General features: G+C 40.5%; 2 protein-coding genes across 2 annotated transcripts in view; one reads left to right on the forward strand and one right to left on the reverse strand.

The window, feature by feature from the left end:
* Nucleotides 1–15,292, reverse strand: part of LOC134546197 (microtubule-associated protein futsch-like) — an 843,281-nt gene that overhangs the window by 720,352 nt on the left and 107,637 nt on the right. The gene's annotated exons all lie outside the window — the stretch shown is intronic.
* The window catches only part of LOC134546199 (angiopoietin-4), a 386,489-nt gene that overhangs the window by 320,553 nt on the left and 50,644 nt on the right, over nt 1–15,292 (forward strand). Inside the window, exon 3 of the mRNA XM_063388805.1 lies at nt 5,192–5,323. Coding sequence (XP_063244875.1) covers nt 5,192–5,323 — 132 coding nt within the window. The remainder of the gene's footprint in view (nt 1–5,191; nt 5,324–15,292) is intronic.

A 15,292-nucleotide genomic window follows, 5' to 3' on the forward strand; every position in this document is an offset into this window, starting at 1 on the left:
CACTTACCCCTGGTGCCCTAAATTCGACACTGGCCAGGTCAAAGGAATCACATAATTTTAAGGAAATTATAGGTACCTATGCATAATGAATATTGTGCATTGGACAATAATTTGGGTATTCGATGTCAATATGTAATCAACCGCAGAAGCGCTAAGATCTATGCTGGCTGGCACATCAGATGCCGAATCGCCTCTACTGGACTTAAATATGAAACTCGTCGTTTTATGGCGTAGCAGTAGTTAAAAAAAAATGTGTGATTAGAATTCAATTTCTGCTTTAAATCTTCTGTTTAGTCATTATAGTGAACACTATTAAGAAAAAAAAATCATGTATAAGCCTCTTTCACTCTCTAAATAAATACAATATTTAAAAAAAGAGTGAACCCCAGCATGCCGACATCTTCAGTTGCTATTCGTAAACAGATGCCACTCAAAACTCTTGAGAGGTTATCTTTTTTTCTTCATACTAAACGGCACGCTGACACATGGAGCTGCGCACACTGACTGGCAGTCCGGGAAGACAGCCAGCTGCCTGGGGGCATCTGCCTCCTGGTTCGAGTGCCGGGGCTGCTATTTATTCATAACCAGCTGTCGCGTCCGGCGGCGAGAATGAAGAGAGCCGAACATTGCGAAACAAGTAGAGCATTTGCTGGAGTTTAATAAATAAATTAGCTTTCACGCCCAAATAAAAATTTATGTATGTATGTGTGTATATATATATATATATATATATATATATATATATATATATATATATATATAATATTACTCCAAGACAGTAAACAATCTTCACACGTATTTCAGTATTTTATTATTTTTATTATTATTTAGCAAATTTCACTATTTCATTGTTCTACATTGTTATACACATATCCGGGAAATTATAGAAGCAATTGGACGTGGTCTGTGGAAACGATCCGTGCTAGCATTATTCTCCAGGGATTTCTGTAAACCAAGGTAAACATTAAATCGAGATGGTTGGACGCGAATCGCCATTTTCACTGGCCCTGGAATATTTAACTCTAATTCTCCAGTCAATGTGAGGATAAAACTATGATTTTTTTTTGTAATCACTACAGATTTCTCCCAATCCACACATGCACAAACCCCCCCCCCCCCCCAACCAGATATCGCCAAGGGAAGTTCGCCACGGCAAAATGATTCTGCGATGTCTCACCACTGCCTTCCGCAGTCCTTAACCTAAATGTGGACATTTTACACGAGTTAAAGGATCCCAACCCGTCCTAAAATAGAAAGATAGAATTGTGTCTCTCCCACCAGGAGCGCTAAACCACTCAACCAACCAGTAGCGGGCGCAGTTGGGGAAATGCTTGAAAAATATCAGTGAGGCAGTATGTTATTTTTGGGTGATGAAAGGTGGATTATTTACAACACCTAAAATTCCAACAAGTGTGAGAAGCCGCATCGCCTAAGGTTGACTACTATAGGCCCATATGTTAGTGTCAATAGAAATGTAAGATTTTTTTTCGTAACCACCTGTTCAATTCTATTTTTTTTTCCTATATTGCCCAAAATCCTCCCACACTGCTTCACCCACCAAAACAATTCTGTATCCACCACTGGAAACAACATACTATACATACAAGGAGACTTAAAGAAATTAACTTATTTACTTTACCTTTACAACATTATTAAACTTTGGCTAGGATACACGGAAAACCGTCGTCACACTCCTCTACGACCAGCTAGCTACAGAGAAGCCGAGCTCAATGCAACTTGGAACGTCTGAATAACGGTTCACGAGCAGCGGTGGGCAACAAGGCCGCACATCGAGTTTCCGCCATGTTGGTTAGGTAGGAAGCAACACGTCAAGACATAGGGCGTGAATAAAACCGTTTGCATTTGCTTGGAGCCATTCTTGTCTTGTTTAGGACCTACTATTTGTACATAGTAGCAAGGGGCATGAAACACAAGCGTATTAAAAAAACAATAAATTACTGCACTGTTGCAAATCTTAGCACGATTCAGGCCTCACCTATCGCAGCCAAATTTCATGTAAAGCATGTGACATGTCAACAGTCTCAAATTTTACAAAAGTAGTACCAATGGCCTACGTATTCTTTTGCCACTTTTGTTCTGCTGTAAGTGTTTGTAAACATCTTCACGTAGTTGTCCGTATTCGTAAACAAACTCACGCGATGCTTTGAGAGTGACAGTTGGGGTCACGTATCCAAGTTCATACCTTGATCCTGATGGCATGATCCTGTGTACACTGATCCTCTGGTACACGATGGTTGAAATTTTAATTTAGTACGCCGAAGATTCTGGACATAACAAAAGTTTGTGAGATAATTATGAATTATGATCATATGTTCAATACTAAATTTAAAAAAATTCAAGACCTTACATAATTTGTTTGTATTGGGATATTGGAGTTTTTGTTTAGCCATAATTTTCCAACGTTCTACATTAAAACAGCAAGCATAATTTACCATAGGATCTATATATATACATACACACACACACACAATCATGCCATCAGGATCCAGGGATAAATTTGGATACGTAACAAGTACGCTGAGCGTGCGGGTGGACACATGTTGCCAGGTAAATGTTTCCAGAAGCACTCGGTTCACCCGAGCTTCAGATCCACACACTCCTTCAGAGCCGCAACTCTTATATTATATATATTATATTATATATATTATATTATATATATATTATATATTTTATTATATATATTATATATATTTATTACGCATTACAGTGGTAACCTTAAGATTAGAATGTCCCCAAAAATATTTGCTACATTAAAGCAAACACTGTAGTAGGACAATATAGGAAAGTCGTGGAAAATCCGCGAGAGAAATGCTGGCAGCGATCCTGGCAGCATGAGCTGTACTAAGCGTTGTAAAAAATGTTGTTAGTACGAGATTTTTGAGTTTTTATTTCACTTGTATTGCTATTTAATGCGTAAATGGGTTATGGTTTGTACTACAATATTTGGTGAAGTGTAGGCTTCATGAATTCAAGCTGACTATCCATAGAGGTGGCAATGGGTAAAAGAATACGTACGTGAATTTAAATTTCCTATGCTTACAACTCACCCTGATAAGATCGCCATAATAATGTGTCTCGTGCCTCACCCATGTTAACGGGTCTGGTTTCCGATTTTGTCTTCTATAATATTTGATCAAAGATTGGTGAAAAAAAACCAACTATTACGTAACGTAATAACCTTTTTGGTATCAACTAAAAGGTATAAATAAACGTTGTTGGCTTCCGTAAAAAAATAGTCTTAATGTTTTTTTCATGGCTAACGGACCCACGCAGATCTGAGCACCTTGCTGCGAGACTTTCTAAAAATTTCGCCCAGAAAAACACGACGAGAATTAAAATACAAAGATGGCGGAGGCCGATAGCTGCTATTTAATGGCGTATGACGAGGGAAATCCGGTTTCGCAAGCCGAAAAATAGGAGTCGAAAACTCTCATACTCGACAGGCGAGAAAGTGGAAAGCAACACATAGTAAAATCGTGAAATAGAGTATATAAACTGTTTAATGAAGCTCAGTTTTATCACAATTGTTTTCACCTGTACGACTACAATAAAAAAAAAAACTAGTTAAAACCTGCACTCAGCCATTAAAAAAAAACCATCAGTAAAAATTAAACCCAACTGTCAACTTGGACATTACGTAGATCTCTGAACAAGGTTCATAGGTTTGCTACACTAATAAAAAAATGTATTCTATTGCTTCAATATGTTTTCACTGAATTTCCGATCAGATGATACAAATCAAGTTAATTTACAAATGACATGTTCATCGCAATCGCTGATTCCAATTCTGAAAGTTCTCGTTTACTGTAATAAAGTCTGAAAATAAAGAGTTAAATTAATTTTATCACCAAAATATACCTACTGTTCGACCATACCCCGCGGTTGACCCTCAAAACCCACACATACTTGAAATTTTGTATGTTCGTTCATCTCATCGTTAGTTTTGAAATTCGCATAAATAAGCTACAGTACTTTTATGTACAACAAGCTAATGTATCCGTCATTGGTGGGTATCGATTTCCGTGTACCTATATATATATATATATATATATATATATCGTTAATAATGTATATCCGCTGTATCATCACCATATATAGGTAGCAATAAATAAAATATATTTTTTATTTTCTTATTTTATTGAGTTACTTTATGTGGTTAAGTACAGGCGGTTTCTCCTTGTCTTACACTTTAACCACATAATACTTTACTAATCAGGTACATGTAAAAAAATTAAAAGTAATTACTAATACAATAAAATAAAAACTAAAAAATCAAATCATTAGCCAATATAAAAATAGTTATGAAAAAAACATGTTTATTGAATCCTTAAAAATGAGTTCTACTGCAGCTCGCGTTGGCCGCTGTTCCTATGACAGGGGTTCCCAAAGTGTGCGCCGCCAAGAGTCGCAAAGGGCGCCGCGGCTTATTGTTTTGTATCGCACGATCACTCGCTCGATTGGCTGCCCTGTGCGAATAACTTAACTAGCAATGCAAGAGAGATTGCACTGCCTTAACAGCACAGTTGGATCTGGTACAAATTTAAATTATATACAATAACAAATGCTATTAAGATATAGTTTGTGAGTTTGAACTATAAAAAAATTTTTAAACTATTTTTGGGATGAACTTCGTATTGGTTCATATTGGCGGTTCAGCCGGAAATAATCCTCTGCTCTAAAGAACTTTACTTTTTGACGAGATTAAATGTGTCAATGTGCAATTAAGTATATGGGCTTCCTGTGTACCCAAATTCATCAAAATTCCATTAGTACAGACGTGATTAAGTAAAAATCATTGATACCAAACTTTTCTCTCCATAGTAGTATTACTCAACGCAAGCTAAGAAAGCAGACAATTTGGTTGTTTTTTTTTTCGGTTTGAGTTACAAATATCATTAGATCTTACCGGAAATTTTTAAAAATAAAACAGCTTATTTGCATTTGGAAAAAATGTAACTTCAAAACAATGAAAGAATTTTTGCGATAGGTGCAGTAGTTTTAGATTTTTCTTCTTGTAATCACATCGACAAACTCACACACACATACTCCTTCTTTCTTTATAATTTTAGAATATATATACATTAATGATCAGCGCTTTCAAACTGCTCGAAAGTGCAAGAGCAGCAAAACTGCAACGCAACGTACAACGTTGGACGCTCGCCTGTTGCAGGGCTACTCGTGCGTGGATCTCCTGAACGCCGGCATGAAGGACTCCGGGGTGTACTACCTGCAGATCCGAGGGACGACGTACTGGTTCCTCAAGGTCTACTGCGAGCAGGAGATCGCCGACGGCGGGTGGACGGTGAGTGCAACAACAGTTCAACAGCAGCTCGTGGGAGGGTCGGCTTCACGCGCCACGCGTTCTTTCAATGGTTCTTGCAATGGGAAAGATTGATTTACATACGCCATTACTTGTTACACTGTATGACATAAGAAAACACAATGACGGACAAAAAAATATGAACATGAAAGTATCCTGAAAACAAGCCAAAATCAGCTGATGTCAAAAGTTCAATCCATAGACCGCACAAAAAATCCCGTGGAAGGAATCAGTCACGAAAAACGTGACAGCAAAACGAACCCTAAGACACAAGAATTGCGATGTTTCAGAAACTGGCATCTGCTCCCGTCAGACTTCTCTAATTCCTTCTACGGAATTCTCTGTTGTCTATGCATTTAACAATTGACATCGGCTTATTTTGGCTTGTTTTCAGTGTGTTTCGCATATTTTTTTTGTCCGTTAGGGGTTCGTGACATTCAGTGTAACCAGCAACGGCGTATGTTAAAAAAAAATCATTTTAAATCTTCACGTCATGTTACAATTGAGTGGTTTGGGCTCATTTCAAATTTTTATGAAGACATATCTGAAACAATGAGACTGTAAAAGATATTTCGTATGCACAATTAACTTCAAATGAATGCCCACCAGTCAATAAATAAGACAAAAATCTTAACTATAAATTATTTCCTGACTTTTCACAAATAGAAGATAACAAGATGCAAACGTCTAAGAACAAAATTTGCTACAAAACACAAAATGCAATGCTTGTGTAGCGAAACATCAGTAAAAATTGTACTAAGAAAAAAATTGGTATGAAAGCCGAGCCTTAACATCTGTAAGCCACAAATAAATCGCTAAAACAATTTATTTAATCTTTCGAAGCAACATTTTCCGCAGTATAGATCCACGTGCTCGCATCGAAGCACTTTCTCTTTACTAAGGCGGAGTCGCCCCCACTCGCTGCACTTGGAAGTTCAGAAACTGCAAAGCGAAGAGTTCGCGACTTTCACAGTCGCAAAAGAACTCGGCGGAAGGTGCGACGGTGGTGGAGGGGATAGGTTAACCACACACGCGAGTTCCTTAAAAGGAACAAGATCTCGGAGACGCGGGCAGGGTCGGACATACTCCACGAGCGCGCGCGGAGAAAGGCGAAGAGAAAATCGCATTAATATCATCTGCGCCAGGCACAATTAATAAAGATAGGCCGAGGACAGACCAGGAGGTGGAGGAGGGGAGGAATAGAATAAGAGGGGATGAGGAAGTGGAAGGATTGTAAAAAAACTAGAAGGGGGGGGGGGGGGAGAAGAAGAATTAGAGGGAGTGGCAGAGAGAGAGGGGGTAATTAAAATGTCGGGAACTTAGTACTCACTACAAAGGAAACTTGTGTCCTGTCTGACAGCCTTATTGGGTCCTTTTTTTACTCGCTTCTCTCTTTCTCTCTCCGGCTGTCTCTGTAAGCCAACCTGCACCAATTTTAAACACAAATTTCGTAAGTGATATGTTGTCGGTACCTAACTGGTTATTGGTGAACAAGGGCAACGTTTAGTTTTTATTTTACTTACTGAAAAATTTGACATATATGTGCAAATCTCGACTGTCATTACATAATAAAAATATATAGCACCATTAAAAAAAACGAGTATCCGACCTCCGTAGTGGAGTCGATGCACGTCGGCTTTCGGTGTAAAGTTTCTGGGTTTAAGTCTGGGTAATGCAGCGGTGTTACTTTGTTTTTGTTAGTGTTATCTAAGTTTGGTCCCAAGTTAGCCACAAGTTTCCAAACTTTTAACAAAAAATTTATGTATAGACTATAGTAAAATAAGCTACTTGATGGGTCCTGCCGAAAACATTGGATCAGGTGGTCGGGTTTGATTCTTAGCGGGTAAAGGGAATTTTCATGTCCTTGTAGAGTGTGTACAGGCACGCAAGTCTCGAGAAAGTCCAAAAATAAACAGTAACGCTGCTAGAAGTCACGAAACTGTTAATTTCCAGCAGTCTTTGCTAACGTGCATTTTGTTTCTGTGACGCGTTACTTTAGTTTATAGTCGCACATTATTATCTCAGAAAATTATATTTCTTTTTTTACTTTCCAACAAAAAAAAATCGGCAAGTTCCTCGAAATAGTAGACATATCTCGTATTACGTTTAATTCCGGTTATTAAATATAAAAATTGATCTTGTGATATAAAAATTGTAAGAATATTTTATTAAAAGTTCGTGATAAAGTTCTGAAATTGGTAAACCATAAATTTGTAGACACTCTGTTTGATTTTGGATTGGTTTGTTATAGTTAGGTAAGATAATGTGAAAACCGCCTCCCGTTAACTATACCGACACGAGAGTCAAAGACGTATTATACAAGCACTCGAACTAAAATATCCAATAAATGCATTGTTACCTCATTGTATTTAGGCTTTTGGGAGAGCAGACGTAAAATAAGCAAGTGGTAGACTGCCCAACTCACAGTAATGCCGTTGACTTTATGAACAATACACAATTTTGTAGAAGATTGATAAACTACATGAAACTGGAAGTCTAATCTACAGAACATGGTGCGATCGTCAAAAAAAAGTATTTGAACAGTAATCTGGCGGTATGTAGTTTGTTCCATTAAACTTAACTGACACTCACTTCATATCGAGACTATTGTGTAAGGTGGTTTTTAGAGTTTCTGTTCCTTAGAAATCCCTTACATAGGTCGTTATTTTGGTTGCTAAACTAATTTAATGAAAAACCTGTTACTGTACCTGTTGTTACAAACGCAAACAGGACCGCGACACGCGCCAAATCGGAACAGGCTGGCGGTCCTACCAGGCCACTGGCGTCATGCACGTATCACGTGGCCTCCACTGACGTAAGGCATGCCACGCGTGCCTGGCCGGATTACAAGGGTAGTCGCTGCCCCCCCCCCCGCACCCCGCACCACACGCATCCCATTCCACGGCGCCGTTATCTATCGCTGAGCGGCCTTGGCAATATAGCAGGCCGCCGAGTGGCGATAATGGACGCTACCCTTCCCGACTGTTCGGCGTCGGGTCGGCCCGGGATGACGCAACTCGTCACAATTGCTCTGGTCGGTTCTAGAAGGGCACCACATACTACTTCAGAAGCGACGCCGGCCTCTGCGGGAGAGTTTTTCGGGCGACAGAGTCTCGCGACGGTGTGTGCCACGACAGAGCGGCGAGAGTTCCGAGCGGATTCCGAGTGAAGGGAAGTGCGACATCGGCGAATAGGGTGAGAGTGGCGCGACGGGGAGTTCGATGAATCGTGAGAGAGCGGTGACTGAGTGGCGCGAGACTGTGTGTGTGGACAGGCGCGAGGTAAGGGGCGAACCACTGTTGAGCCTAGCTGCAGTGAGGAGTGCGAACTGTGGAACTCGACAGATATTGAGTGACTGGCGAATAAACATTTTTAAGTGCAATTGACTTGTGATCGGACATTTTTTAGTACAATTATTTATTATTAATATAAAAATTAGTAATTAATAAAATTGTAATAAAACTCAATTGGGCTATACCTTACTAACCCAGTTCTCCCCACATTATAGGTCGTAACATTATAAATAACAGTGAACAACTGCCCTAACAGAAGTACAGGTAAATAATCGTTAATATACAACAGTCAAAATATAGCACACTGCGAACACTGTCTGTTAGTCTCTCGTTTACTTGCTTGAAGTTACACGCGGGGTGATCGAATCGTCGCAGCCAGCCAAAGAACATTAAAAAATTAGGGTAACCACGCAAACGACCACCAAGTTTAAGGGTAGTACACATATCATATTGTAGGGCGCCTTCCCTACTTCTTAATGTACAACTTTTTAAACCCCACAATTTAAAAAAATTCTAAAAACTAGTAAACATTACCGTAACCATAACTGTAAATGTGATTCGCGAATCGCATAACTTATGAGGTTTACTATGAATTCTGTTAACAGAATACATGTAATTTTTGTCCTACTATCAGGACTACCAATGCATTGCAGAAAGGCAAACATTTTCAGCATCCGCACTGTATGGTTGCAATTTATTGAACATTTGTGATGTTGCAGCAATACCGCCGTGGAATTATGCCACTCGCATTACTGCTGCACATGCAGGTTGCGTTACTGAAGGTGTATTTTTAGCCGGTTTGCTTGAAACAGTTGGTTTACGAATGTACTTTTAGACTCTCCTCCCTCCCCCTTTTCTTTTATTTGTCGTTCAGAAGAATGTTTTATGTACAGGTTGAACTTTCAACTTATGTATTTTTTTAATGACTGTATTTTTATCGGACGTGAGAACTGATCACCAAGCATGTGGGAAACATGGACAGAAAATATTCCGTCTTTAATATTTCTTGTTGTATTGGACTTTTTTGTCATTCAGAAAGCACCAACCTATAGATGTAACAAAAAAACTGTGACGCTTAAAATTACTAACCACCGCTCTCTTTCAGTATTCGAAGCCACGTGCTTCCTCCAAAAATGTCCAAGACCGAGGAATGTTTTATTTCCAGGGAAGTCACAGCAGACTCATCAGTCTTTGGCACAGTTTAACTGCGGACCAGCCGTATATTTTGCACTGCCTCTGTATCGACGGCTGCCAATTTAAGGCAATTTCCTTGCGGACTCTCACGAACCGGTTCCGCGTAAACAAACAACGGCGCATCGCGCCAGGCTATCGCTGTGGTATTAAGAACAACAAATTGAAATAATTATATATTATTACGTACACTGCATGCCGCTTAAGGCCCCGCCTACCTAGACACACATACGGTGTGTATAGCTTCAGAAAAAGCCAGGTGGTTTGAAAACTTTTCAAGATATCCGAGTGGGGTCTGTTTACGAAAAGCATTTTAAAATGTGCTGAGGGCGGATGGGTGATCCTGTTTTCGTGTTTCGTTTATAAAATATATTTTTAAAAGAGTGAAAATGGCGTAAATGCGTGTTCTCAAAATAATATTTAGGTATGAAACATCGAGTACATATTCTTAAAGCACTCAAGGAACTTGCATTGCATTTTTATCTTCATTTATCCGCCATATAATGTAATGGTTAACATTCAAATCTCATAGTTGCCCCATGCAAGGCGAGAAGACTGCGCCCCATTGCATAGTATTGCGCTTAGAGGCGATACCGTGCTAGAAGCACCAACGTGCGTCGCACTTATCATTCCGCCTCACTAACACAGATACACCTCTGACCAGACGGGCGGGACCCTTGAGGGCCTCTAAGGGAAAGATTCGTGGACTCATTAATGCAAAGTAAAGTAAAAGCTGCCAAAACCAGCGCGCCACACTATGCTCCGACATCCATAGACCGAGCGAACGAGGCCGCATCAAGGTAAAACATTGAACTCACAATCAGTGTAACTCATCGTGTTTTTGCTTTCCACAGTTTCCCGAAATCACTCCAGGCAAATTGTGTGATTATTTCCTTAACACAGGCCATGTCCCAGTCATTCCCCCAATTCTGTACTATGCGTCAAACTCTAATTCATTTTCTGTTGACGACACGTATAAATTAATTTAAAATGCTTCCGTGTAATGGGCGGTACAAAACTGTGGTGGGAAGAGCCAAGCGCGAAGCCTGCATATTAATAGATGACTAACCCACAAAAAAAAAAAAACAACTGCCACCGCAGTGGACTAGTTCGCAGTGAAATTCGATTGGGCCTCCCCACTTTCTACTTGTCAAAATTTCCACCCGGAGCGAGCGGCGTGCGCGTGTCGGTGGGCGCTGGGCTCCGGAAACAAGTGACAAGAAGGTCGAACAGCGTCAAGCGCGGACCCACGAACACTGTTAGGGGAGGGGGGAGGGACGCCGTCGAGGGTCCGCGGTGACAGAAGGAACCCGTAAAACCGGGAAGTCCAGCCTTCAAGCGCAGTTCCGTCGAGAGTTACGACGAGGTCTTCCCGTGCATCTCGCACCGAACACCCCCCCCCCCCCCCCCACTTTACCACCCCTGTACAGGAGTTTATTTTTCTTGGCCATGTCGTCCACGGACCCAGACGTGCGGAAATTATTTCTTCGCCGTACGTGCTTTCTAAGCGGGTGAATGCGCATGTTTCGCGACTTTTGGAAAGTGTAAAATACTAATTCCTCGAGGCGGCGGCTGCCCCTTTCGTGAGTTTCTTTCGTGCGCGGAAGACATGCCTCACCTCGGCCCCGGGGACCGACTGTGGTCACACTCTCTCCTTGCTCGCCTCGGGAATGCGGCACGCCACGGAAACACGCACCGAGGCGTGCGCAACAGAGGTGCCTTGGCATCACCACTACGCACACATTTTGTACTTTCATATCGCACACCTGTTGGAAAAAAAAAAGTGAGGGATTCTAAACGAAATAACTAGTGTTCTATGTGTTAAAAAGTATGAAAATTAGTTGTGCCAAACAATGTACCAACGAGCAAATTGATTACGAGATAACGTCACTAGCCACAGGAAGGATATCACCCACGGGTGTTGTTGGAAATGCCTAGTCAAATATTCCTGTGAAATACAAGTGTGTAGGCACAGTCATGGCATAGTGTAGCTTAAAGATTAGGTACAAATCCAGGATGATATAAGTGGAACCAACATATTTTCATGTACAGCCTTTCGCATGACGACGCAAGACACGCTGGTTCCACCGATATCATAGTCCCACACTATGACTTGCTTGTATGTTCCTAATATACAGAATGAGTCTGAATTCTATCGACAAACTTCGGCTACTGGTTCATCACGAATTGAAAACAAACATACGACTTATGATCTAAAGTGCTTCCCAAGGCTGGTATAATTATGTCTTTGAAGTTGAAGTTGAACACCTTTAATCTTTATAAATAATAAAGTTTATAAAACGGAACACTGAGCATCTGGATTATGTTTAACTGAATGAAGTTCTACAACTACAGCGAATTATGTCGCTGTTTCAAAAAAAATATTTCATTGAAATAATAAAGGGCAACAGCTCTGTTTTTCACATATTTCTGTAATGGGTTACTACCTCCTAATATTTCAATGAAATAATTTTGCGACAGCGACAATATTCATGATGGTTGTATAATGCCAGTCTGTTAAACATAATACAGACTCTGTGTTTTCCATCTTAAATACTTTCTCTATTATTTACAAAAATATATTTTAGTTCCAACGTCAAAGACATTGGAAATCACTTTAGACCTAAGTTTTTTAACTTATTCTTTTGTAATGAATCTGCAGACAAAGTTTGTCGTTCGAATTCAGACTCACGTGTTATAAATAAACATGTCTGGATTTCATGGGAAAATATGACTGACTTCGACACACCGCGTTTGTATTTCGCATCATCGGTTATGTTACTGGTTATGGTTGGTGTTTGATTCTTCTACAACAGCAAAAAAAAGTTATAGTATTTAGCGAAACAGATTGACACAGACCTTTTCCGCGAAATACAGGTATGTCTATCGATAATAAAGTGTTCAGAACCTTATAAGATCAATTTTATTTTGATTCTACTTCTGAATTTTCTATTATATAAAATAATTAAAAATAACTCTCTGTAATATGGATAGCTGTCCCGGTAAAAAAAGAAAGAAAGCATCGCAAATTAAAAGAGTAAAAGCAATCTTTCCCTGACGGATGAGATATAGGCCTAGTCATAATCACGGAAGCTGAGCTGCGACAATCGTTCATGAATCATCTGGGAAATCCTAGAATTCCATATCCCCCGACCAGTCCCTAACATAATCGAAGTTCTCGCTCGTAAAACTTCACAGTCAGAATTTAAAAATAAAATAAAATCTAGTATTCATGCATCTTCACAATTTAATAGAGTATTTAAAATGTTGCTGACCTAACTTGAGCAACCTTGCATATTAGTTACGATCCTGTAGACGTGTGGAAACCTCCCAAAAAAAGTATTTTTTTTTGCGATAATTATTTCATTTTTACAACAGAAAGAAAAACTGAAGATGCACGAACGTATATTATTCGGGCGATTGACTAGAACACAACGAATCTTGGGTTTCTGAATAAACGACAGCGTGAGGCCCAACAGAAGGACTCGCGACGACGGCGACGAAGCCGGCAAAGCGGCGGATGTGTGGGAGAGTTGCAAGCACCTCGAGTCGTTCCGGAGAGGCGTTCGCACTAATGGCCCCCCGGCTACCTGGGAACACGTACGATGTGCAGCACTTCCGAAGAAAAACTGCTCAAGATATCCGGTACAAATTCTTGAAAGCACTCAAGGGATTTCTATAACCGCTATATAATGTTATGATTAGTACCGCTCAACCTCATAGTTGTGCTCAGGGGCGTAGCCAGGGAAGGGTGGGGGGGGGGGGGGGGTTAGGGGTTCAACCCCCCTCCTTAGCCCCAAATCTTTAAAATTTCTCATTTATCACTCAAACAAATTTCATATTAAAAACTAATAAAATTTTACCATTACAATAATATTTAAATTTAAGTACCGAAAACTGCTAAAATAGCACTATTTTACACCTTAAAATCCAAATTTTCCCGGGGGAGGACCCCCGGACCCCCGGCTTTAATACTGGGGGGGGGGGGGGGGCATGCTTCTTAACACCCCCCGTACACAAATCTTGGCTACGCCACTGGTTGTACTCTGCACGACAAGACCGCGCGCCAGTTCAGAGACGACACCGCGCTAGCCGCACCAGCGAGCGTCGCACTTATCATCCCGCCCCACCAACACGCAGATCCACTCCTGACTAGGCGGACCGCTCGAGAAGAATCGACGGTTGCTCGTCCGCGGACGTGGACGGAGGACCGCCGACAACTGGGGGAGAAGACGAGGAAGTCGAGGCACGTGTTCCTCGCAGCTATTAGTTACAGGCCCCGGATGTGCGAACACTGCCACGTAGAAAGTAAAGAAACGCGTCTGCGGCTGTACGGAGACCTGAGTGCTTCATTTCCGAATTCCATTCCTGGAATGTGCCTGCTGATGTAACTACAAGCCAGCTAACGATACAAGGAAACTTAACTACCTGGAGATCCAACCGTGTACCATTATAGGGTAATACATGTTAAATACAACAGTTTTTATATGTTTATATGTTTCTAAGTTTTAAACATTTAAACGTGATAAAAACCTACAGAAACACATATCTATTTAATTTTTTTAGTGCACAGTGTGGCTTTTGTTTGAAGGTGATACTTCGAAAAACGAACAAGACCATGAAAATTCTAAATTTCACGGCTGCTAAATTAATGAAAATTTCTCAACACGCCAAAATTATTACATCTTAGTTTAAATTTTGGCGGTGGTTAAACAATTATTCAACGCTTTTTATTAATGGCGCACTCCTATCTACGGCATAAATAAGTGGAAAATGTTTTCGAAATTCAACCAACTACTCGAAAAAGACTGAACATTCTGTTGTGTTCTGTTGAGCATGAAACATGGGGTCACTAAGAAAATCGTGAAATAAATCACGTAAAAAATCATTATCATCACAAAAATTCAAACTACAACAAAAATCCTTTTTCTTGGGCTACGCGGTGTGATAATAGGCCTTATCACAGAGGTTCTGACACGGACACGTGTGGTTTGTCTACCTTTTTCGTTTACCGTCGTTGGCAACTAGACGTGTGCAATAACAATCTCAAGTGTTTGTTTACATTTACTATAAAACAGTTTTATGTACCAAAGACATTTTATATTTATTTTGATGAATTTAGAACTGATTTTTATTTGTTGAAAACAACCCTAATTAACTTTTTCTTTCGGCCGTTTCTTTGAATTTTGTACGTTAGACGCAACGGAGGCCGGGGTTTGGCCCGAGGCCGGCGGCGCCGGCTTGAAGGACCGGCGCTAGGCATGCCGGGGAAGAGAACGTTTTGGACCCATCTTGGGAAGTGCGTTTGGTCTGACGACAGCTCTGGTCGTCAGGCGTTTAGTGACCCAAAAACTTCGTGTGCGAGGCTTAAAAACATTGTTAAAATTACGGCGACGTTTCACGGCAGTCGCCGATGTAAGATTTCCTCCGATCTGCACAATACAGATGATTATATGAATGAATGAAA

The sequence above is a fragment of the Bacillus rossius genome, chromosome 1 (genome assembly GCF_032445375.1).
Source record: "Bacillus rossius redtenbacheri isolate Brsri chromosome 1, Brsri_v3, whole genome shotgun sequence".
Lineage (NCBI taxonomy): Eukaryota > Metazoa > Arthropoda > Insecta > Phasmatodea > Bacillidae > Bacillus > Bacillus rossius.